Source organism: Tachyglossus aculeatus, chromosome 2, assembly GCF_015852505.1.
Source record: "Tachyglossus aculeatus isolate mTacAcu1 chromosome 2, mTacAcu1.pri, whole genome shotgun sequence".
Lineage (NCBI taxonomy): Eukaryota > Metazoa > Chordata > Mammalia > Monotremata > Tachyglossidae > Tachyglossus > Tachyglossus aculeatus.
In genome coordinates, this window is record NC_052067.1 from 148640313 (window position 1) to 148666098 (window position 25786).

At 42.3% G+C, this 25786-nt stretch overlaps 1 protein-coding gene across 1 annotated transcript in view; it reads right to left on the reverse strand.

Annotated features, from left to right (window-relative positions):
• SLC2A13 (solute carrier family 2 member 13) overlaps window positions 1-25786 on the reverse strand; it is a 481564-nt gene that overhangs the window by 89831 nt on the left and 365947 nt on the right. Inside the window, exon 8 of the mRNA XM_038766641.1 lies at window positions 2240-2365. Coding sequence (XP_038622569.1) covers window positions 2240-2365 — 126 coding nt within the window. The remainder of the gene's footprint in view (window positions 1-2239; window positions 2366-25786) is intronic.

Sequence of the window (25786 nt, forward strand, 5' to 3'; positions counted from 1 at the left end):
CACATTTTTTGGTCCCTTGCCATGTGGTTGAGCACTGCTCAGAAACCACTGGTTAAGCAGGGAAAGGTATGTCCTTTAGCCAGCAGAATGCATATTTGAGTGGTTTTTGTGGAAATGGTGATGTTTATACTGAGCCATCCACACTCTCTCATCTGGAACCTCTGTGTCCAGGACACCCGGTAGGGTGAACTGGTGCAGTGCGTGATCACAATAGAGTAGGAGACCCCTCTGACCTCACCCATTTAGTAAGCCATGATTACTTATCAATTGACCCATCAATAGTATTTATTGAGCGCTGTGTGCTGAGCACTGTACTAAGCATTTGGGAGCTTACAATATAGCAGATTTTGTGAGCACGTTTCCTGTCCATGTGACACTCAGATCGATCAATCAATCACATTTATTGAGCGCTTACTTTGCGCAGCATACTGTACTAAGCTCTTGGGAGAGTACAACACATCATGCACTTAGTACAGTGCTCCGCACACAGTAAGCACTCAATAAATATGACTGAATGAATGAACAATGTAATAGACTTATTCCATGCCTACAAGGAGCTTACAGTCCAGCGCTTATTCATTCATTCAATCTTATTCACTGAGCACTTACTGTGTACAGGGCACTGTACTAAGTGCTTGGGAATAAGAATAATAATGATGGCATTTGTTAAGCATTTACTATGTGCCAAGCACTTTTCTAAGCACTGGGGTAGATACAAGATAATCAGGTTGTCACACGTGGGGCTCACAGTCTTAATTCCCATTTGACAGATGAGGTAACTGAGGCACAGAGAAGTTCAGTGACTTGCCCAAAGTCACACAGCTGACAAGTGGTGGAGCTGGGATTAAAACTCAAGACCCACGGGAAATTACAATGCAGCAATAAAGAGTGACAAACCCTGCCCACAATGAGGTTACACAATGCCCAGAGCTTAGAACAGTGTTTGGCACAAAGTAAGCGCTTAACAAATGCCATAATTATTATTATAGAGTATTACAGAATGGGGAGCTAACAGTCTACAGGTGGAGTTGGTATGTCCTCCACATTATAGTGAAAACCAAAGGAAAAGCAAGCAAAGGTATAAACCCCTTAAAGAACAACAACAAATACAATATGCAGTTGTCCTTCACAAAGCTGGATAGATCAGAAAACAACTGGAGCATCAGAGCAGGGCAGAGGCAGAGGGCAGCATGGCCTAGTGGATAGTAATAATAATAATAATAATAATAATAATAATAATGGCATTTATTAAGCGCTAAATAGAGCATGGGCCTGAGAGCCAGAGGACACGGGTTCTAATCCCAGCTCTGCCACTTGTCTGCTGTGTGACCTTGGGCAAATCACTTCTCTGAGTCTCAGTTACATCATCTGTAAAATGGGGATTAAGACTGTGAGCCCCATATAGGACAAAGGCTGTGTCCAGCCCAATTCGCTTGTATTCACTGTGCTAAACGTGTAATAAAATTAAACTTCATGACATGGAAAAAATGTGTGAAGTCACTATGGAAATTCTGCTACTGACAGATTTATGATGCATTCTTATTATTGGGCCTTCTAAGTTTCTTTTTTATGAATTTAAAGCCATTATATCAAGGAAAATTTTTCTAAGGAAAATTATATATTACAGTTTTTAATAAAAAGAGGATCTTAAAATTGACGTTCTTTTCATACACCTTCATAGTGAATGTATTCAAAATGTGGCTTGGGGTTTTCTTTGTTTAAAACCTCCTGTGGTCCTAGTTCAGAATCCTCCTGCCTAATATTATAACAAAACTATGAATCATAAGTCATGATTTCTGTAGCACCTTTCTGCCAAAGAAATCAAACCAATCAACATATATCGTGACATTTATTTCCCCACAGTATCCAAAAGATAGATAAGAGGAAAAAATATTATCCTCCTTTTCAGAGATAAGCAAGTTGAAAAACGAGGAGCTGAAATGAAATCCCCATTATCCCTTAGCTAGCTAGTAATTCCAGTTCAGCCTATATGATTCTGGGCTTTCCATTTAGACTAACCCATCGTCAGCAGCTGAAGAACATACCTCCTACCCGATAAATTCATTCCTGCTGCATGACACGCAAATGAGAAGATAAACTCTTCAATGAATAGAAAACAATGCAATTAAAACGTTTTAGGGAATCAAAACCAACTATTTTGAACAATCTAAAAATAAACACTTATCACGCTTGTTTTATTAAAACTATATACGTACTGTTAACTGGTGAATTGACATACCTTCCCCAGGCGGCTTCACTGGTAGATGCTTTATTCACGGGGACACAGGATGACTCAACAACACTAGATTTGTTTAGTTTGTAGCAGAAACCACAGTCTGGATCTAACATGCATCCATTACAGTAGCTGAAAAAAGGGAAAGAAATGGATGTTAAAAAAAAACCCACAAAAAACAATTATGTTGCCTTGAGCAGAACACATGAAATAGCATCTGTAGAGGCGTATGTATTCAGAAAGCCTGGTCACAGAAGACTGTAAACTCCAGACTGTAAGCTCATTTATTCATTCAATCGCTGGGTGCTTATCGTGTTCAGAGCATGTACTACTACTACTGCTACTAATAATGATGGTATTTGTTAAGCGTTTGCTATGTGCAAAACACTGTTCTAAGCACTGGGGGGATACAGGGTGATCAGGTTGTCCCACGTGGGGCTCACAGTCTTAATCCCCATATTACAGATGAGGGAACTGAGGCACAGAGAAGTTAAGTGACTTGCCCAAAGTCACACAGCTGACAATTGGCGGAGCTGGGATTTGAACCCACGACCTCTGACTCCAAAGCCCGTGCTCTTTCCACTGAGCCATGCTGCTTCTCCGAAGAGCTTCTACTAAGAGCTTGGGTGAGTACAATCAATCAATCAATCGTATTTATTGAGCGCTTACTGTGTGCAGAGCACTGTACTAAGCGCTTAACACAATATAACAATAGAATACGACAATGTTTAGACACATTCCCTGCCCACAATGAGCTCTTGCTGCTGGGTGGGGAATGTGTCTGTTATATTGTTATACTGCACTTTTTCAAGAGCTTAGTTTAGTGCTCCAAATACAGTAAGTGCTCAATAAATGTGATTGAGTATTTTCTTTTCCTTTTATTCATTTTCTCGTACAGAAATTAGGAATAAACTTTCTGATTGATCCACTCTGGTTTGCGCCTTATCATTCCTGATGTGCTACATGCCCACCTGAGCAGGAAAATAGGTGGCTAATAATATTCTCATCATTGTTATCATTGTTAACAATAACAACAATAATAATAATATTTAAGTGCTTACTATTTGCCAACCACTGTGCGAAGCACTAGGATAAATATAAGATCACCTGGTTGGACACAATCCTTGATCCACAGGGGACTCACAGTCTAAGTAGGAGGGAGAACAGTGTTGAATACCCATTTTACAGATGAGGAAACTGAGGCGTAGAGAAGTGAGTGACTTGTCCAGCAGGTAGGTGGCAGAGAGGAATTAGAAGACAGGTATTCTGACTCCTAGGCTCATGCTCTTTACGCTAGGCCATACTGCTTTCCTATTTTTGATTTTGAGAACTAAAAGGAATTAGAAAAACTCAAGTAGACTGTAGCATTATCACTTCATTTTCATTTACACAAGTATCATATTGACTTGTGTTCCACAATCTACCGATTTTTTTATATCCCATTAATACAACATATGAATGAGGGTTAAAGAACAAAATGACCAGTGAAAAGAAATGTAAGACAATAACACCATATCTCATTTTTTCACAGGCTACTCTTTTGGCTTTCTTTAAATTAAGTGAATGTCTGGAAAGCCTTAAATATATAAAACCAGAACATCTAAATAAATGCACTGAATTGATATTGAGTGTTGTGGCAAGGAAATATTATTTGATTATTAATTTTGTCAGATGAAAAGAAGGCAATTTTCCCAGTATATTTTAATTATATCCAAGTGTTAACATACATTTCTTATAAAAAGATCCCACAAAAATTTTAGAAGCTTCTACCTTACATTTTGAAATATACAGTATTCGTTTATGATAGTTCTGTTTTGCTTTACTCATGGAGTGTCCTTTATCATTTTTAGAACCATGAGCCTCACAAAGAGTGTCCCTAAACTTCTGAGGCCTGCAAGTTCAAACCAAATAACTTTCTGACTTTTACTGGAACACAGTGGAACATCACAGCCTTGAATCTCACCTCCAAATAAAGACCCTACTCTGATGGCATATAGTAAGCGCTTAACAAATACCAAAATTATTATTATTATTATTATTATCATTATTATTATTATTATGACTGGTTAAGACACTTGCTAAATTTGGTAAGAAGGAGTTTTCTGATATTCTCTTCTAGAACACATATTGAAGGCTATGGCAGAAAAAAAAATTGAATTAGGGTCAAACATGGAGCTTTGGGAAGAAACTGTTTGCAATTATAATAGCAATAATAATAATTGTGGTTTGTGTCAAGAGTTTACTCTGTGCCAGTGAGTGTACGAAGAACTGTACTAAGGTAATAAGGTTGGACATATTTCCTATCCCCTGAGGGGCTCAGAGTCTTATAATAATAATAATAATAATAACAATAATAACAATAATAATAATAAATACAGTACTAAGAACTGTACTAAGGTAATAAGGTTGGACATATTTCCTATCCCCTGAGGGGCTCAGAGTCTTAATAATAATAATAATAATAATGGTATTTATTAAGTGCTTACTATGTGCCAAGCACTGTTCTAAACTCTGGGGTAGTTACAAGGTAATCAGGTTATCCCACGTGGGGCTCAAAGTCTTCATCTCCATTTTACAGATGAGGTAACTGAGGCACAGAGAAGTTGAGTGACTTGCCCAAGGTCAAATAGCAGACAAGTAGTGGAGCCGGGATTAGAACCCACGTCCTCTGGCTCCCAAACCCGTGCCGTTTCCCACTAAGCCACGCTGCTTCTCTTAAGTGGGAGGGAGAACAGGTATTGAATTACTCTATTTATTCCCCTATCTGTAATGTATTTTCATGTCTGGCTCTGCCTGTAGACTATAATAATAATAATGATGGCATTTATTAAGCACTTACTATGTGCAAAGCACTGTTCTAAGAGCTGGAGAGGTTACAAGGTGATCAGATTGTCCCACAGGGGGCTCACAGTCTTAATCCCCATTTTACAGATGAGGTAACTGAGGCACAGAGAAGCTAAATGACTTGCCCAAAGTCACACAGCTGACAATTGACGGAGCTGGGATGTGAACCTCTGACCTCTGACTCCAAAGCCCATGCTCTTTCCACTGAGCCACACTGTTTCCCCGAAACTCCTTGTGGGCAGGGTTTGCATCTTTTAAGTCATTTTTATTGTACTTCCCAAAGTGTTTAGTGCAGTGCTTAAGCACTTGAGCAATACCATTGACTGATTGACTGAATTCCTAATCTGTAAAAATGGGAATTTGATCAATCAATCAGGACACTGAGGCTCAGAGAAGTTACGTGATTTACCCAAGGTCATGCAGCAGACAAGTGGCAGAGTAGGCAGGTCCTGTGACTCCCAGTGCCTGCTCTTTCCACTAGGCCATACCGCTTGTCAATTATCATAATTATTTAGCACTTTGAGTGCTGACAAATGAGGCTACCAATATTTCCAATAATACATTCTTTCTAATCAAGCCTCTGTTAATTTTCCACTTCTCTTATGCCTTTCATATTTTGTAAATCACTATAAATTTCCCAGCAATTATATGGTCCTAAAAAATGGAACGCTTAAAATTGCTTGAAACAGTTTTGTGGCCAAATGGCCAAATTTTCCAGCCCCATTTGCATATTCAGTTACATGTAATTGGGTTTTTGATTTCCGAGTTAAACCTCTATGGATGTGTTTATTCCTAATATGGAAAACATACTTGCATTTTATTGCCCATGAAGATTTGCCAACACAAAACTAAAATGTGATCTGACAAGTATACCCTTAAGATGGTATATTAGGTTATATTAGGTATAATGGTTATATTAGGAATTTTAGGGTGAAAATAACAAGATTTGTAATACTCTTTCTTTTTTAAGAAACACAAATATAATCCTGTAAGATTACACACAGGCAACCTTCTGAGTAAAAGTAACTTGAAAGATAAGCGCTTAGTACAGTGCTCTGCACATAGTAAGCACTCAATAAATACGACTGAATGAAGATAACTTCATCTTAAAGTACTGTCTTTTAAGAAGAATCTAATCAAAAAATACCCAGTGATCAAGTATGAAAAACACAATGATTTTCTGTAGTTTTAAAATTAATTCTTAGCTACTTTCAGATCAGTGATCAGCAATTAAAGAAATTACTATCTTACAAATAAACCACCAATAACTGACTACTGATGGAAGTGAAGATGTATGAGTAGATTCTCAAAGACTAATTATTATTATTATGATTATGGTATTTGTTAAGCATTTACTATGTGCCAAGCACTGTTAACGCGATTACCAAGTAAACACCTCAAGGTTGATAAGCCAGATGGCAGATAGCAAACTCTCACTAAATGGATACATTTAAATATAAACCACTAAACAGGAGCAATGAATCAATCAATGGAATTTATTGAGCACTTAGTGTGCGTGAAGCACTGTACTAAGCACTTGGAAGAGTACAGCAGAGTTGGTAGACATATTCCCTGACCACAGTGAGCTTACATTTGAGAGGGGGAAACACTTTTATGGCTGAAGAAAAGTCAATTATTTTCAACTGAAAGAGAACCAAAAAAATTACAAGCTGAGGATAGAACTACATCTGAAAATACTCTTCTTTTGAAAAAAATTCAAACCAAAACTTTCTTGAAAACATAAGATAATATTTTTAAAAAACCCAAATTCACACAGGAATGTAATTGCTTTGATATAGTGCTCCAAATTATGTGAATGTTATTTTTTATGAACTTTATGAATACAAATTGAGAAACAGTGTGCCTAGTGGGTAGAGCACAATCCTGGGAGTCAGTAAGACCTAGGTTCTAATTCCTGCACCACCACTGGTCTACTGTGTGACCTTGGGAAAGGCACTTAACTTCTCTGTGCCTCAGTTACCTCATCTGTAAAATAAGGCTGTGAGCCTCATGTGGGACATGAACTATGTCCAAACTGATTAGCTTGCATCTACTCCAGCACTTAGTACAGTGCCCGGCACATAGTAAGCGATTAACAAATACCATTAAAAAAAACCCCCCAAGAATTGTGGGCAGAGAATGTGTCTACAACTCTCTTATATTGTACTCTTCCAAGCGCTTACTACAGTGCTTTTCACATACTATGGGTTCAATAAATACCACCAGTTGAAAAACTAACATAGAAGGGGGTAAAGGAAAAAGAAAGACAGTGACTAAGGATTACTCATTTTATAACTGAGAGGTCAGGGCTGCTTTTCCTCGAAGAATGTAGAAAGGAGTTCTGCTACTTGTGTAAACGGGAGAGGGAATATGGGGGAGAAGCTGATGCAATATTCAGAAAAATGCCACGACTTCACAGTTGGAGACCAAACACCTCAAGCAGGAAAACCAATCAACCAATCATTTATTGAATGATGATTGTTTGCAGATCACTGTACTAAGCACTTGGGAGAGCAGAGAATAACAGAGTTGGCAGACACATTACTTAATAATAATTACGGTATTTGTTGAGTGCTTACTATGTGCGAGATACTGTACTAAGTGCTGGGGTGGATACAATCAAATTGGGCTGGACTCAGTCCCTGTCCCATCTGGGGCTCACCATCTCAACTCCCATTTTACAGATGAAGGAACTGAGGCCCAGAGAAGTGAAGTGACTTGCCCAAGGTCATACAGCAGACAAGTGGCGGAGTCAGCATTAGAACCCATGACCCTCTGATTCCCAGGCCTATACTCTATCCACTTTGCCATGCTGCTTCACAAGGGAGCTTTCAGTTTAGAGGAAAAGGTGCATTAAAGCAGGAGAATTGCCCTATTTTTGGCATCCCCGCTATTCAGATTCATTCTCCACCTCCCCTGTCTGAATCAATCAAATGAATCAATCAATCAATAGCACTGTACTAAGTGTTTTGAGAGGCACAGCAGAGTTAGGTGAAATCTCCCCTGTCTCCAAGGAGCTGACAATCAAGCAGGAAAAACCAACACAAAAATAAATTACAAATCAATCAATCAATTAATCGTATTTATTAAGGGCTTACTATGTGCAGAGCCCTGTATTTAGCATTTAGGAAAGTAAAATAACAGAGTTGGTAGACACGTTCCCTCCCACAGTGAGCTAACCGATAGGGGAAAGCAATATAACTTAAAAACTGTAAACTCCTTGTGGGCAGGGAACATGTCTACCAACTCTGTTGTAGTGTATTCTTCCCAATGCTTAGTACAGTGCTCTGCACACAGTGAGTTCAATAAATGTGCTTGGTTGATTTATTGATGTAGAGAAATGCTATTGGGGGAATACCCAAGTCCTTAGGGAGTGAGTAGCTCTAAAAGGTGGGTAATCATTACCCACTTGGAGAAGTGGGTTGGAGAAGTGGGCTGGAGAAGCAGCGTGGCTCAGTGGAAAGAGCACAGGCTTTGGAGTCGGAGGTCATGGGTTCAAATCCCGGCTCTGCCAACTGTCAGCTGTGTGACTTCGGGCAAGTCACTTAACTTCTATGTGCCTCAGTGACCTCATCTGTAAAATGGGGATGAAGACTGTGAGCCCCACGTGGGACACTTTGATCACCTTGTAACCTCCCCAGTGCTTAGAACAGTGCTTTGCACATAGTAAGTGCTTAATAAATGCCATTATTATTATTAGTATTATCATTAGTAATAACTGTGGTGAGGAAAAGCCTTCTCCTTGCCCTCCCCTCCCCTTCTCCCCTGAGATGTTCAGTTGGACTTAACCTAGATATTGCCAGTGGTCCACTTAGATAGATATTGAGCTTCCAAATGTGTATGGGATAACACTCTCCTGGATGGGGGTTACATCAGCATATAATAATAATAATAATAATAATAATAATAATAATGGCATTTGTTAAGCACTTACTAAGTGCGAAGCACTGTTCTAAGTTCTTGGGAAGATACAAGATGATCGGGTTGTCCCACGTGGGGCTCACAGTCTTAATCCCCATTTTACAGGGAGGTAACTGAGGCATAGAGAAGTTAATCAATCAATCAATCGTATTTATTGAGCGCTTACTATGTGCAGAGCACTGTACTAAGCGCTTGGGAAGTACAAATTGGCATCACATAGAGACAGTCCCTACCCAACAGTGGGCTCACAGTCTAAAAGGGGGAGACAGAGAACAGAACCAAACATACCAACAAAATAAAATAAGTAGGATAGAAATGTACAAGTAAAATAAATAAATAAATAAATAAATAGAGTAATAAATATGTACAACCTTATATACATATATACAGGTGCTGTGGGGAAGGGAAGGAGGTAAGATGGGGGGATGGAGAGGGGGACGAGGGGGAGAGGAAAGAAGGGGCTCAGTCTGGGAAGGCCTCCTGGAGGAGGTGAGCTCTCAGCAGGGCCTTGAAGGGAGGAAGAGAGCTAGCTTGGCGGATGGGCAGAGGGAGGGCATTCCAGGCCCGGGGGATGACGTGGGCCGGGGGTCGATGGCGGGACAGGCGAGAGCGAGGTACAGTGAGGAGATTAGTGGTGGAGGAGCGGAGGGTGCGGGCTGGGCAGTAGAAGGAGAGAAGGGAGGTGAGGTAGGAGGGGGCGAGGTGATGGACAGCCTTGAAGCCCAGGGTGAGGAGTTTCTGCCTGATGCGCAGATTGATCGGTAGCCATTGGAGGTTTTTGAGGAGGGGAGTAATATGCCCAGAGCGTTTCTGGACAAAGATAATCCGGGCAGCAGCATGAAGTATGGATTGAAGTGGAGAGAGACACGAGGATGGGAGATCAGAGAGAAGGCTGGTGCAGTGGTCCAGACGGGATAGGATGAGAGCTTGAATGAGCAGGGTAGCGGTTGGGATGGAGAGGAAAGGGCGGATCTTGGCGATGTTGCGGAGCTGAGACCGGCAGGTTTTGGTGACGGCTTGGATGTGAGGGGTGAATGAGAGAGCGGACTCGAGGATGACACCAAGGTTGCGGGTTGTGAGACGGGAAGGATGGTAGTGCCGTCAACAGAGATGGGAAAGTCAGGGAGAGGACAAGGTTTGGGAGGGAAGACAAGGAGCTCAGTCTTCGACATGTTGAGCTTTAGGTGGCGGGCGGACATCCAGATGGAGATGTCCTGAAGGCAGGAGGAGATGCGAGCCTGGAGGGAGGGGGAGAGAGCAGGGGCAGAGATGTAGATCTGGGTGTCATCAGCGTAGAGATGATAGTTGAAGCCGTGGGAGCGAATGAGGTCACCAAGGGAGTGAGTGTAGATTGAGAACAGAAGGGGAACAAGCACTGAACCTTGGGGAACCCCCACAGTTAGAGGATGGGAGGGGGAGGAGAAGCCTGCAAAAGAGACTAAGAAAGAATGACCGGAGAGATAAGAGAAGAACCAGGAGAGGACGGAGTCTGTGAAGCCAAGGTCAGATAGCGTGTTGAGGAGAAGGGGGTGGTCCACAGTGTCAAAGGCAGCTGAGAGGTCGAGGAGGATTAGGACAGAGTATGAGCCGTTGGATTTGGCAAGCACTGTACTAAGCACTTGGGTGGGTACAACAGACATATTCCCTGCCCACAACAAGCTTACAGTCTAGAGAGAAATACAGAAACACTAGTTTCACAATCTTCGTTTGCTTTCTTATCTGGAATGAAATCTTCCAACCAAGCAGAAATAGACGGAGCCTAGGGATTTAGAAGTCATTTTTTTGTTTGTTTTTTATTTAAGCATTCATTCAGTCATACTTATTGAGTGCTTACTGTGTGCAGAGCACTGTACTAAGTGCTTGGGAAGTACAAATCGGCAACATATAGAGACGGTCCCTACCCAACAAGGGGCTCACACTCTAGAAGATGGGCTCACAGTCTAGAAGCACTTACTATGTGCCAGACACTCTACTAAGCACTGGAGTAGATACACAGTAATCAGGTTGGACACAGTTCATGGCCCACATGGGGTTCACAGTCGTAATCAAGATGAGGTAACTGAGACACACAGAGGTTAATTGGCTTGCTGAAGGTCACACAGTAGACAAGTACTTCCCAAGCGCTTAGTACAGTGCTCTGCACACAGTAAGCACTCAATAAATACGATTGATGATGAAGTGGTGGAGCTGGGATTAGCTCCAGGTCCTCCGACTTCCAGGCCGATGCTCTTTCCATAAGGCACGCTGTTTCTTTTCATAAAGAAACTGGTTGTCGGATATATGAATGACTTGCAAAGACAAAGAACTGGGGGTTCAATGTTCTTTACTGAGTGCTTCTCTGTGCAGAGCACTTTATTCATTTTTGAGAGAGTATGATGGAATAAATAGATAGTGAGCCTCCCCTGAGGGATAGGAACCACATCGTCATTTGTCATCTTTGTGACTTTGGGCAAATCATTTGTCACCTGCCTACTTGTTTTGTCACCTGTCTACTGGTTTTGTTTTGTTTTTTTTGGTCTGTCTCCCCCTTCTAGACTGTCAGCCCGTTTTAGGGTAGGGACCACCTCTATATGTTGCTGATTTGTACTTCCCAAGCGCTTAGTACAGTGCTCTGCACACAGTAAGCGCTCAATAAATACGATTGATTGATTGATTGAATGAATGAATGAATCACTTCACTTCTTTGTGCCTCAGTTACCTCATCTGTAAAATGGGGATTAAGAGCGTGAACCCTACGTGGGAAAACCTGATAACTTTGTATCTACCCGTGGATCAGTGGAAAGAGCATGGGCTTGGGAGTCAGTGGTCAAGGTTTCAAATCCCAGCTCTGCCAATTGTCAGCTGTGTGACTTTGGGAAAGTCACTTAACTTCTCTGTGCCTCAGTTACCTCATCTATAAAATGGGGATTAAGACTGTGAGCCCCACGTGGGACAACCTGATCACCTTGTAACCTCCCCAGCGCTTAGAACAGTGCTTGGCATATAATAAGCGCTTAACAAATACCATCATCATCATCATTATTACAACACAGCAGACATGCTCCCTGCCCATGATGAGCTCACATAAGATAACATTAGATAGCATCAGAGAAGCAGCATGGCTCAGTGGAAAGAGCACAGGCTTGGGAGTCAGAGATCATGGGTTCTAATCCCGCCTTTGCCACTTGTCTGCTGTGTCACTTTGGGCAACTCACTTAACTTATCTGGGCCTCAGTAACCTCATCTGTAAAATGGGGATTAAGACTGTGAGCCCCACGTGGGACAACCTGATCACCTTGTAACCTCCCCAGTGCTTAGAACAGTGCTTGGCACATAATAAGCGCTTAACAAATACCATCATCATCATCATTATTACAACACAGCAGACATGCTCCCTGCCCATGATGAGCTCACATAAGATAACATTAGATAGCATCAGAGAAGCAGCATGGCTCAGTGGAAAGAGCACAGGCTCGGGAGTCAGAGGTTATGGGTTCTAATCCCGACTTTGCCACTTGTCTGCTGTGTGACTTTGGGCAACTCACAACTTCTCTGGGCCTCAGTAACCTTATCTGTAAAATGGAGATTAAGACTGTGAGCCCCACGTGGGACAACCTGATCACCTTGTAATCTCCCCAGTGCTTAGAACAGTGCTTGGCACATAATAAGCGCTTAACAAATACCATCATCATCATCATTATTACAACACAGCAGACAAGCTCCCTGCCCATGATGAGCTCACATAAGATAACATTAGATAGCATCAGAGAAGCAGCATGGCTCAGTGGAAAGAGCACAGGCTCGGGAGTCAGAGGTTATGGGTTCTAATCCCGACTTTGCCACTTGTCTGCTGTGTGACTTTGGGCAACTCACTTAACTTCTCTGGGCCTCAGTAACCTCATCTGTAAAATGGAGATTAAGACTGTGAGCCCCACGTGGGACAACCTGATCACCTTGTAATCTCCCCAGTGCTTAGAACAGTGCTTGGCACATAATAAGCGCTTAACAAATACCATCATCATCATCATTATTACAACACAGCAGACAAGCTCCCTGCCCATGATGAGCTCACATAAGATAACATTAGATAGCATCAGAGAAGAAGCATGGCTCAGTGGAAAGAGCACAGGATTGGGAGTCAGAGGTCATGGGTTTTAATCCCGCCTTTGCCACTTGTCTGCTGTGTGACTTTGGGAAACTCACTTAGCTTCTCTGGGCCTCAGTAACCTCATCTGTAAAATGGGGATTAAGACTGTGAGCCCCACGTGGGACAACCTCATTACCTTGTATCCCCCCAGTGCTTAGAACAGTGCTTGGCACATCGTAAGCACTTAACAAATGCCATCACTTTTATTATTATTATTAATACTAATGTTGGCCCTGGAAAAGTGAAAAATCTGTAGTATTTGTACAACAACTTGTATGAACAACAGTATTCTGATAAGGGCAATTCCAGTCACTGGTGCATCACTGAACAGCATGCTAAGGAAAAAGATTACATGGAGGCACTGGAAATATTTGGTGTTAGAAGAGCGAAGTGTGTGTGGTTGGGTTGTATCTGACTGGGAGCTAGAGCAAAGAGGGCTTCATCTCTAGACTGTAGCTCATGGTGGGCAGGGACTGGGTCTGTTTATTGTTATACTGTACTCTCCCAAGCACTTAGTACAGAGCTCCACACACAGTAAGCGCTCAATAAATATGACTGAAATTGAATTGAAATTGAAAGAGGGCATGTTTTATATCATTCAAACTACAGGAACAGCATGAGAAGCAGCGTGGCTTAGTGGAAAGAGCATGGGCTTGGGAGTCAGAGGTCGTGGGTTCTAATCCCTACTCCGCTGCTTATCAGCTGTGTGATTCTGGGCAAGTCACTTCACTTCTCTGTGCCTTGGTTGCCTCATCTGTAAAATGGGGATTAAGACTGTGAGCCCCACATGGGACAACCTGATTACCTTCTATCTACCCCAGTTCTTAGAACAGGGTTTGGCACATAGTAATCACTTAACAAAAACCATCATTATTATTATCATTATTATGACCCAGTGGGAAACAGTAAGGGCCTGAGAGTCAGGGGATCTCCGCTACTTGTTTGCTGTGTGACCTTGGGCTAGTCACTTAAATTCTCTGCACCTCAGTCACCTCATCTGTAAAATGGGAGTTAAAGCTGTGAGCTGGGATGAGGACTCTGTCCAACCTAATTAGCTTTTATCTACCCCAGTACGTAAAAGAGTGCCTGGCACATAGTGAGTGCTTGGCAAATAACGCTTAAAAAACCTCAAAACTTCAAAATATAATGGTAAGCAAAATACGAACCAGATTTTCAATTCCTAGTGAATAATCTCCTACAATGATTTCAGAATCACAGTCTACAGAATGGTAGAAAAAGAGACTAAAGATTAAATCTGCTCCCCCTACTGCTTTGCCTTGCTTTTTAATCTTGTCAAGTAGGATTGGAAAAAAATTAGGTCTTTCAGTATTTCCCTAGCTTTGAATTTTTTAAATTAAATTTAAATCACTCTCTAGACATCCCAGGCCCAGTACGCACTTCACCTAATTCTCTTTTAAAAGTTCACAATGAATAGACCTGCCTGTCTGTAGGGCACAGTGGAGATATTTCCAAGCACCCTTATAATGTTAACGCTTTGGGGAATGTCAGAAACTGGGATGAATTAAACCAAGTCTTTCTTAAATAATTTTTGATTTAATCAGAGGCTGATCACTTTTATTAAGCAGTTTCCTTTTCTCCTTTAGAACTACGACAATCATAAATCTTCTTAGAAACTGCAAAAAAATAAGTCTATAGGGATGAATGGCATTTAATTCCAAAGTTAACCATGCTTTTTCTCACAAGTTACCTTGAGGGCATTCATTGGTAGCCTGCTGGTGTCCTCAGTCCAACACAAGATTTCTCATTCAGTTTCAAAATAGATCATTTAAACAGACCACTTAGCTAGCGACCTGGAAGCAATGCTTTGAGTAATGTGAATATAGTCAGTTTCCCAAAAAATAAACAAGTCTTCTTCATTTGAGTTTCTATTTCTTTGTTTATGAATGCATCATGAGATGAAGCATGAGAATACTAATAATAATAATGGCATTTATTAAATGCTTACTATGTGCAAAGCACTGTTCTAAGCGCTGGGGAGGTTACAAGGTGATTGGTTGTCCCACGGTGGGGGGTCACAGTCTTAATCCCCATTTTACAGATGAGGTAACTGAGGCCCAGAGAAGTGAAGTGACTTGCCCAACGTCGCACAGCTGACAATTAGTGGAGCCGGATTTTGAACCCATGACCTCTGACTCCAAAGACCATGCTCTTTCCACTGAGCCATGCTGCAGTGAGAAGCAGTGTGGCCTAGTGGAAAGAGCCTGAGCCTGGGAGTCAGAGGGATCTGGGTTCTAATCCTGACTCCACCAAGTGTCTGCTGTGTGACCTAGGGCAAGTCATTTCACTTCTCTGTGCCTCAGTTCCTTCATCTGTAAAATGGAGATTAAGACTGTGAGCCCCATGTGGGACAACCTGATTACCTTGTATCTACCCCAGTGCTAAGAACAGTGCTTACACATAGTAAGCACTTAACAAATATCATCATCATCATCATTTGTGAAATGGGGATGAAGACCAGGAGCCCCATGTGGGATACGGACTGTGTCCAACCCGATTTCCTTGTATCTACCCCAATGCTTAGTAAGCATTTAACAAATACCATTAAAAAAAAAGACCTTTCAATTCTGACATAACTGTCAAATCATCATATCTTATACATTTCTTGAGAGTAGGGATTGTCTGCCTATTTTACCGTTCTCTCCCAAGCACTTAGATTACAGAATAAGAGCCATTTTCCAATGGCATTTGTTAAGCATGTACTATGAGTTAAGCACTTTTCTAAGCACTGGTGTAGACACAAGTTAATCAGGCAGGATACAGTCCCAGTCCCACGTGGGGTTCACAGTCAAATCAATCAATCAATCAATCAATCAAATTTATTGAGTGCTTACTGTGTGCAGAGCACTGTACTAAGCGCTTGGGAAGTACAAGTTGGCAACACATAGAGACAGTCCCTACCCAACAGTGGGCTCACAGTCTAGAAGGGGGAGACAGAGAACAAAACCAAACATATTAACAAAATAAAATAAATAGAATACATATGTACAAGTAAAACAAATAAATAGAGTAATAAATATGTACAAACATATACATATATATATACATATATATATATATATATATATACAGGTGCTGTGGGGAAGGGAAGGAAGTAAGACGGGGGATGGAGAGGGGAACGAGGGGGAGAGGAAGGAGGGGGCTCAGTCTGGGAAGGCCTCCTGGAGGAGGTGAGCTCTCAGTAGGGCCTTGAAGGGAGGAAGAGAGCTAGCTTGGCGGATGGGAAGAGGGAGGGCATTCCAGGCCCGGGGGATGACGTGGGCCGGGGGTCGATGGTGGGACAGGCGAGAACGAGGCATGGTGAGGAGATTAGCGGCAGAGGAGCGGAGGGTGTGGGCTGGGCTGTAGAAGGAGAGAAGGGAGGTGAGGTAGGAGGGGGTGAGGTGATGGACAGCCTTGAAGCCAAGAGTGAGGAGTTTCTGCCTGATGCGCAGATTGACTGGTAGCCACTGGAGATTTTTGAAGAGGGGAGGAACATGCCCAGAGCGTTTCTGGACAAAGACAATCCGGGCAGCAGCATGAAGTATGGATTGAAGTGGGGAGAGACACGAGGATGGGAGATGAGAGAGAAGGCTGATGCAGTAGTCCAGACAGGATAGGATGAGAGCTTGAACGAGTAGGGTAGCGGTTTGGATGGAGAGGAAAGGGCGGATCTTGGCAATGTTGCGGAGCTGAGACCGGCAGGTTTTGGTGACGGCTTGGATGTGAGGGGTGAACGAGACAGTGGAGTCGAGGATGACACCAAGGTTGCGGGCTTGTGAGAAGGGAAGGATGGTAGTGCCATCAACAGTGATGGGAAAGTCAGGGAGAGGGCAGGGTTTGGGAGGGAAGACAAGGAGTTCCATCTTGGACATGTTGAGTTTTAGGTGGCAGGCAGACATCCAGATGGAGATGTTCTGAAGGCAGGAGGAGATGCGAGATTGGAGGAAGGGGGAGAGAGCAGGGGCAGAGATATAGATCTGGGTGTCATCAGCGTAGAGATGATAGTTGAAGCTGTGGGAGCGAATGAGGTCACCAAGGGAGTGAGTGTAGATTGAGAACAGAAAGGGACCAAGCACTGAACCTTGGGGAACCCCCACAGTAAGGGGATGGGAGGGGTAGGAGGAGCCTGCAAAAGAGACTGAGAATGAACGACCGGAGAGATAAGAGGAGAACCAGGAGAGGACAGAGTCTGTGAAGCCAAGGTCGGATAGCGTGTTGAGGAGAAGGGGGTGGTCCACAGTGTCGAAGGCAGCTGAGAGGTCGAGGAGGATTAGGATAGGGTAGGAGCCATTGGATTTGACAAGCAGGAGGTCATTGGTGACCTTTGAGAGGGCAGTTTCCGTGGAATGTAGGGGACGGAAGCCAGACTGGAGGGGGTCGAGGAGAGACTAGGTATTGAATCCTCATTCTTGGCAAGCTGGGAAGCAGCGTGGCTTAATGGAAAGAGCCCGGGCTTGGGAGTCAGAAGTTGTGGGTTTGAATCCCAGCTCTGCTACTTGCCTACTGTGTGACTTTGGGCAACTCACTTCACTTCTCTGTGCCTCAGTTACCTCATCTGTAAAACGGGGATTGATATTGTGAGCCCCATGTGGGACAACCTGGTAACTTTGTATCTATCCCAGTGCTTAGAATAGTGCTTGGCACATAGTAAGCACTTAATAAATACCATTATTATTATTATTCTGCAGTTGAGGAAATGGAAGCACAGAGAAGTGAAGTGTCTTGCCCCAGGTCACACAGCAGGCAAATGGTGGAGCTGGGATTAGAACCCTGATCCTCTGGCTCCCAAGCCCATGCTTTAAATGGCTTAGTGGAAAGAGCAAGGGTTTAGGAGTCAGAGGATATGGGTTCTAATCCCGGTTCCGTAATTTATCAGCTATGTGACTCTGGGCAAGTCACTTCACTTCTCTGTGCTTCAGTTACCTCATCTGTAAAATGGGGATTAAGGCTGTAAACTCCATGTGGGACAATCTGATTCACTCATTCATTCAATCGTATTTATTGAGCGCTTACTGTGTGCAGAGCACTGTACTAAGCGCTTGGGAAGTACAAGTTGGCAACATATAGAGACAGTCCCTATCCAACAGCGGGCTCACAGTCTAGACAGGGGAGACATTACCTTGTATCTATCCCCGTGCTTAGAACTATTCTTTGCACAGAGTAAGCGCTTAACAAATACCATCATCATCATCATCATCCACTAAACCATGCTGCTTCCCACTCATTAAACAGTGTTGACTGACTGATTGACACACAATGCTTCCTAGTTCCCGATGCCTCTGTCTTCTGATGCTCCGAAATGGTTTTGTAAGGACTAACAACAACATATAGAGGTGTCGATGTTGTTCCCAACACTCCTTTTATTTCTGATGTGCAGTAAAGGTCACGTCAGCTGCATCTGCCGATTGTGGCCTACAAACTCAATGAAACTGTGGCAGCTCAGAACTAATAGTGTTCTTAACTAGCCTAACCAAAACAACTCTGACTCTCCCTGTTATCTTTAAGTTCTGGAAAATGTGGGCAGGGACATGTCTATCAACTCTGTTATATTGTACTCTCCCAAGCACTTTTTACGGTGCTCTGTAAATACTATTAATTGATTATCAGTCAGCATGATCATCAAAGCTTTGTCAGCCACATCACACCTTTGTCAGGTGGCTTTAATCAGGTTGATCTAATTCTCTTCTATTTATTCTAGCATTTAGCACATTTAAGAGCTTAAGAAATATGTTGATGGTTACTATTAATCCAAGTCAAAAATCTCCTTACTGTTTTCCACAAATAGGCTTATAATGATATTAATAATGGCATTTATTAAGCACTTATTACTTACTTGCTTATTAAGCACCTGTATATATGTATATATGTTTGTACATATTTATTACTCTATTTATTTATTTATTTTACTTGTACATATCTATTCTATTTATTTTATTTTGTTAGTATGATTGGTTTAGTTCTCTGTCTCCCCCTTTTAGACTATGAGCCCACTGTTGGATAGGGACTGTCTCTATATGTTGCCAACTTGTACTTCCCAAGCGCTTAGTACAGTGCTTTGCACACAGTAAGCGCTCAATAAATACGATTGATTGATTGATTGATTGATTGATTACTATGTGTGAAGCACTGTTCTAAGTGCTGGGGAGGTTACAAGGTGATCAGGTTGTCCCATGTCTTAATTCCCATTTTACAGATGAGGTAACTGAGGCTCAGAGATGTGAAGTGACTTGCCCAAAGCCACCCAGATGACAATTGGTGGAGCCTGGATTTGAACCCATGACCTCTGACTCCAAAGTCCGGGCTCTTTCCACTGAGCCACACTGCTTCTCTATCCTTTATCCTTTTCTTCCAAAACAGACATAACTTACTACCCATCCTTTTGGTTGCCAAGACTGCTTCAGAATTCTACTCCAAGGCCCTTTCTTCTACCTTAAAGTATTGTCAAAGAACTTTTAAGAGTTTCTTTCATAATTTCCTATTGATAGTGTTCTGACAAGATCCCTCTCTGGACCCTGGCTGCCTCGGACACTTTTCTAGATTTCAGGCTTTTCATGTACCATGCCAAGCCCTCTGATAAATATCGGATCATCAGAGCAGACACAGTCCCTCTCCCACATAATGGGAGAGAGTTTAATGGGGAGCGAAAACAGGTATTTAATCCCTATTTTACTGATGAAGAAACTGAGGCAGGAAGAAACAGCATGACCTAGTGGAAACAGCACAGGCCTGAGAGTCAAAGGACCTAGGTTCTAATCCTTGCTCCGCTACTTGTCCTGATCTTGGGCAAGTCACTTCTCTATGCCTCAGTTACCTCACCTGTAAAATGCGTATTAAGAATGTGAGCTCATTCATTCATTTATTGAGTGCTTACTGTGTGCAGAGCACTGTACTAAGCACTTGGGAAGTACAAGTTGGCAACATATAGAGACGGTCCCTACCCAACAGTGAGCTCACAGTCTAGAAGGGGGAGACAGAGAACAAAACGAAACATATTAACAAAATAAAATAAATAGAATAAATATGTACAAATAAAACAGAGTAATAAATACATACAAACATATATACATATATTTATATGATTTTGACAGCCCCAAACCACATTTTACTTCCAGTTTGCACCTTTCCAAGGCATCTGAAAAATAGGCCAAGTACACAGGGAATAATCCTTTAGGAGAATATGTTGCCCCGTGTTTCAGATATGTGAGAGAATCCTCTGACCTACAAGTACTACTTAAGTGTTCACCTTCTCAAAGGTGAAAGAGACATCCTGGAACAATAATGATGATGGTATACTACCAGTTGCTTACTAGATGCCAAGCACTGTGCTAAGAACTGGGGTAGATACAATATAATCAGATCAGATCAGATGCATGTGTTGAAAGGAAGGGAGGTTAAGGAGAGCAGCCTCTTAGTCTCTATGACTGCAGAGTCCGGACAAATGCATCACTGTTTTTCTGACGAGTTATATTTAGGAATGAAATTTTAGCACCCAAAGCAATTTCTATTACCAAGGATCAAAGAATCTTACTTTTCCCAGATATAACAAATTTTCATTTCGAGTTTCTTAAGCACATATGGACTACATCCACAATGGTCATCATCTAATGTCTACTTACATTATAGTGGGACATGGACTGTGTCCAACCTGATATCGTGTATCTAACTAACACAGAATTTCACACAGTGCCTAACACATAGCAACCGCATAAAAATTACCATTAAAAAAAAAAGTTACGTGACTTTCCCAAGGCCACTGAGCAGGCAAGCGGACAAACTGGGATTAAAATCTCGGTCACCCAACACCCTGTCTTGAGCTTTTTCTACTAAGCCACACTGCTTCTCTCATTGGATGCTCTTTGGTAGATTAACATGTCTCACTTTTGCCTCTTTATAGATTTTTCCTGTTCCCCAGGAAACGTCTTGTTGTCTCAGTTATATTGTTTCCCTCAACAATAACTCACTTGAGACATGAGATTGGTTTTAGGGCATTTACAATGATTTCTGACTTGGAGCAGAAGTTCCTTGTTTCTTGGGATACAGCATACATCCATCTTGGTTTGGCTTAAACAGTATGGTTAGGCCCCAGCATTTTCTGAGTCTGGGATAATACCTGCCCTACAAATAGGGTTCTATAACAGCTGAGATACAATGAGGACACTGTTTTTGACATTTATTAAGTACTTACTACGTACCAGGCACTGTACTAAGAGCTGGGTTTAGAGCAGTGCTCAGCGCTTTAGAACAGTGCTTTGCACATAGTAAGCACTTAATAAAAGTGCCATTATTACAAGCTAATAAGGTTAGACACAGTCCATGTCCCACAGGGAGCTCACAGTCTTTTTTAACGCCCATTTTACAGATGAGGAAACTGAGAAGTTATGTGATTTGTACAAGGTCACATAGCAGACAAGTGGCACAGCTGGGATTAGAACCCAGGTCCTTCTGACTCCCAAGCCCCTGCTCTAATCCACTATGTCAGGCTGCTTCTCTCCTTCCAAGGCGAGACTGCCTAATGGCCTGGTGGCATCATTTCTGTTGCTATCCATTCGTTCCTCCACAGTCGTACACCTTTCTCACAGGGCCCACCAATGTGGGTGTTTCAAATAACATGCTGAATTGATTGAAAGCAAAAATCGAGGCCGATCAAATATATCGTGCCAAGTGTGAGTGCTCCGAATTTCAATAATATTAGTCATTTTTCTCGTGTAGTCACCCAGCCTTTCTATTTCTCAGGCTCAGATGCATATATTCATCTTGACAACTACAACTGGGAGTTGACAGGAGAAAGACTAGCTAGCAATGTCTTCAATTCATACCAGAGGGCAAATTTATTGGTTCAGCTCAATGCAGCTAGGAAATGAGGTCCTTAAAAACAGACCTGACCAATGCTCTTTTTTAGAATATTTCTGTACTTATATTTCTTCTTTCCAGCTCATCTGCCTTAGGGCCTTGAGTTCTGCTTCGGAGTGAGTAGCAACAACAAATCATTAAAGATCCAATTAATCTCTAACCAGATGTGCTTGCATTGGCCTCAGATATGTGGATGAGTCAGGGAGTGACCCTGAGTCTATCGTGAGTTCAATGTGCTTTGAAGAAAACAAGTATGTCCAAGATTTTGGAATGATTTTGGAATCATTTCTATAGAAACACTGTACATTTCACTTTACACAAGGGGACTTCCTTCATTCAGAATGTTATTTGGGCCCCACAGAGCTAGCAGGAGCAGGATGTCCCTATCCCAGATGGGGCTCACAGTCTAAAATGGTGAAAGGGGGATTTCATCTCCATTTTACAGAGGAGGTAACTGTGGCACAGAGAATAATAATAATAATAATAATTATGGCATTTTATTAAGCACTTACTATGTGTAAAGTACTGTTCTAAGCATTGGGGAGGTTACAAGGTGATCAGATTGTCCCACGGGGGGCTCACAATCAATCTCCATCTTACAGATGAGGTAACTGAGGCCCAGAGAAGTTAATCAATCAATCAATCAATCAATCGTATTTATTGAGCGCTTACTGTCTGCAGAGCACTGTACTAAGCGCTTGGGAAGTACAAGTTGGCAACATATAGAGACAGTCCCTACCCAACAGTGGGCTCACAGTCTAGAAGGGGGAGACAGAGAACAAAACCAAACATACTAACAAAATAAAATAAATAGAATAGATATGTACAAGTAAAATGAATAGAGTAATAAATATGTACAAACATATATACATATATACAGGTGCTGTAGGGAAGGGAAGGAGGTAAGATCGGGGGGATGGAGAGGGGGACAAGGGGGAGAGGAAGGAAGGGGCTCAGTCTGTGAAGGCCTCCTGGAGGAGGTGAGCTCTCAGTAGGGCCTTGAAGGGAGGAAGAGAGCTAGCTTGGCGGATGAGAGCTGTGACCTACCCAAGGTCACACAGCAGACAGATGGCAGAGCTGAGATTAAAATTCAGGCCCCCTGACTCCCAAGCCCGTGCTCTTTCCACTAAGCCATGCTGCTTCTAATCTGGGGATGAAAACTACAAAACAATACTAGGGTATTTGTTAAGTACTTATTATGTGCCAGGCACTGTACTAAGGGCTGGGATAGATACAAGCTAATCAGATTGGACACAGTCCCTGTCCCACATGGGGCTCACAGTCTTAATCCCCATTTTACAGATGAGGTAACTAAGGCAGAGAGAAGTTGAGTGACTTGCCCAAGGTCACACAGCAGACAAGTGGCAGAGTCTGGATTAGAACCGAGGTCTTTCTGACACCCAGGCCCACGCTCTATTGAGTAGGCCATGCTGCTTAGTTTAATGTAGCCTTGTGTAGAATGGATTGCCTGTTGAATAATGGTCCTCTCAGTGACAACCACACAGAGCAGGTAGTAGTATTACCTTCAAGACGCTTGTTACACGCCATTTAGTACTTTGGCCTTATTCTTCTATGGCCAGTTCTTCGATAATTCTTCTTTATGGGGCAGTCACAAAGATAACCTTCTTTTAGGACTACAGCTTTTATTAATTCCATTTCTCTCTTTGGCAGGCACATTACCTGGTTTCTCTTGCTTGGAGTAACTTAGATCTTGGATTGTTTGGTTTTGATTTGTTTGTGAATTTCTGTGCTGTCCATTTGTTACAATATGAAAATTTGTTCAGTTTATTCTGCGAAATCCTTAATCTGCACAGATTTGGGGAACCTAAAATTGCTTCTTTGGTGGACCTGATTAGTATCTTAAAACCCATGTATTGTGTTCTGAAAAATTTCTTCTCACTTTGCCAAGAGCAAATATATCATTTCATTCTTATCCTATCTACCTTTAAAAAATATGTGATTTTCATTTGCATTTTATTGTACCTTGTTAGCAAACTGAATTGACTTGGCCATAAAAGAGCATTCGTTAGGTCTGGCAACCATATTAAAGAAGTTTAGCAGTGTGAGCTGGCATTTGGTTGGATTTATTTCAGCACCCGGATCAGGCTTGGCAAATGGTGACTAGATTAAACAGGGTATTGCTGAAAATAATCTGAAATTATTGCAATTATGCAAAACTCAGGCAAACAATATGGAGATGAATATGAGTTATATGAGAGGTTAGAAATACGATGGGTTTGTTTTTAACCTTCTGGTTCTCATGGGTTCAGTGTACTACGGGCAAGTCACCTTCCTTCTTCACTCAAGGACTATAGAGGAGTGGACATTCCCTGAGAACTTTGATTTTGAGGATAAGGATTTGTTAGTGTGTGTGTGTTGGGGGCGGGGGGGACGAGAGACTTTGCCATTCAAAGATCCATATTCTGAACATTATTGTCCCATTTCTCAGGTTATGTAAACCCACCTTTTTCTTGCACTTGTATTTGCACCCTTTATTCACCCCCCAGTTTCAGCCCCACAGTACTTTGGCACATATCTGTAATTTATTAATTTATATTAATGTCTGTCTCCTTGCTCTAGATTGTAAGCCCCTTGTGGACTGAGAACTCTGTTATATTGTACTTTCCCAAGCACTTAGTACAGTGCTCTGCACACAGTAAGCACTCAATAAATATGACTGATTGATTGATTTTTCTGGAAGGAGTTCCCCCTTCATAATCTAAGCAATTACCCTATCCTGCTTTGATTACAGTATCAGCCTTCTTGCTGACCTCCCTGCCTCCTATTGCTCCCCACTCCAGTCTGTATTTCACTCTGCTGCCTGGATCATTTTTCTACAGAAAGATTGAGGCCACATTTGCCCATATCTCAAGAACCCTCCAGTGGTTGCACGTTCCCCTCTGAATCAAACAGAAACTCCTTATCAATGGCTTTAAAGCCCTCAATCATGTATAGACAGGGTTTGTGTGGGAAGATAAGGAGTTCTGTTTTGGACGTGTTAAATTTGAGGCATTGGTGGGACATCCAAGTAGAGATGTCCTGAAGGCAGGAGGAAATGTGAGACTTCAGAGAGGGAGAGAGATCAGGGCTGGAGATGTAGATTTGGGAATCATCCAGACTGTGAGCTCATTGTGGGAAGGGAATGTGTCTGTTTGCTATTACACGTACTCCTCCAAGCGCTTAGTACAGTGCTTTGCACACAGTAAGCGCTCAATAAATACGATTGAATAAACATCCAGGTGGTAGTTGAAGCCATGTGAGTGAATGAGTTCTCCAAGGGAGACGGTGTAGATGGAGAACAGAAGGGAACCCAGAATTGAATCTTGAGAGACTCTCACAGTTAGGGGGTGGAGGCAGAGGAGAAGCCTGTGAAAGAGACTGAGAATGAACAGCCAGAGAGATAGGAGGTGAACCAGGAGAGGACAGCGTCAGTGAAGCCGAGATGGGATGATGATTCCAGGAGAAAGGGGTGGTCAACAGTGTCGAAGGCAGCTGAGAGGTCGAGGAGGATTAGGATGGAGTAGAGGTCGTTGGATTTGGTAAGAGGGAGATCAACTGTGCCTTTTGAGAGGGTGGTTTCTATAGAGTGAAGGGGATGGAAGCCAGGTTGGAGAGGAGGTTTAAGGAGAGACTTGGAGGAGAGGAACTTGAGACAGCGGGTGTAAACAACTCGCTCATGAGTGGTTGAAGATGACAGTCAGGGAGGGAAGAAGAGTGGGAGAGACTTGTTTGAGAAGGTGAGAAATTATGGGATCAGAGGTGTTTGTGTAACTGGTAGATTTTGAAAGCAGTGGGTAATCTACTCTTGAGAC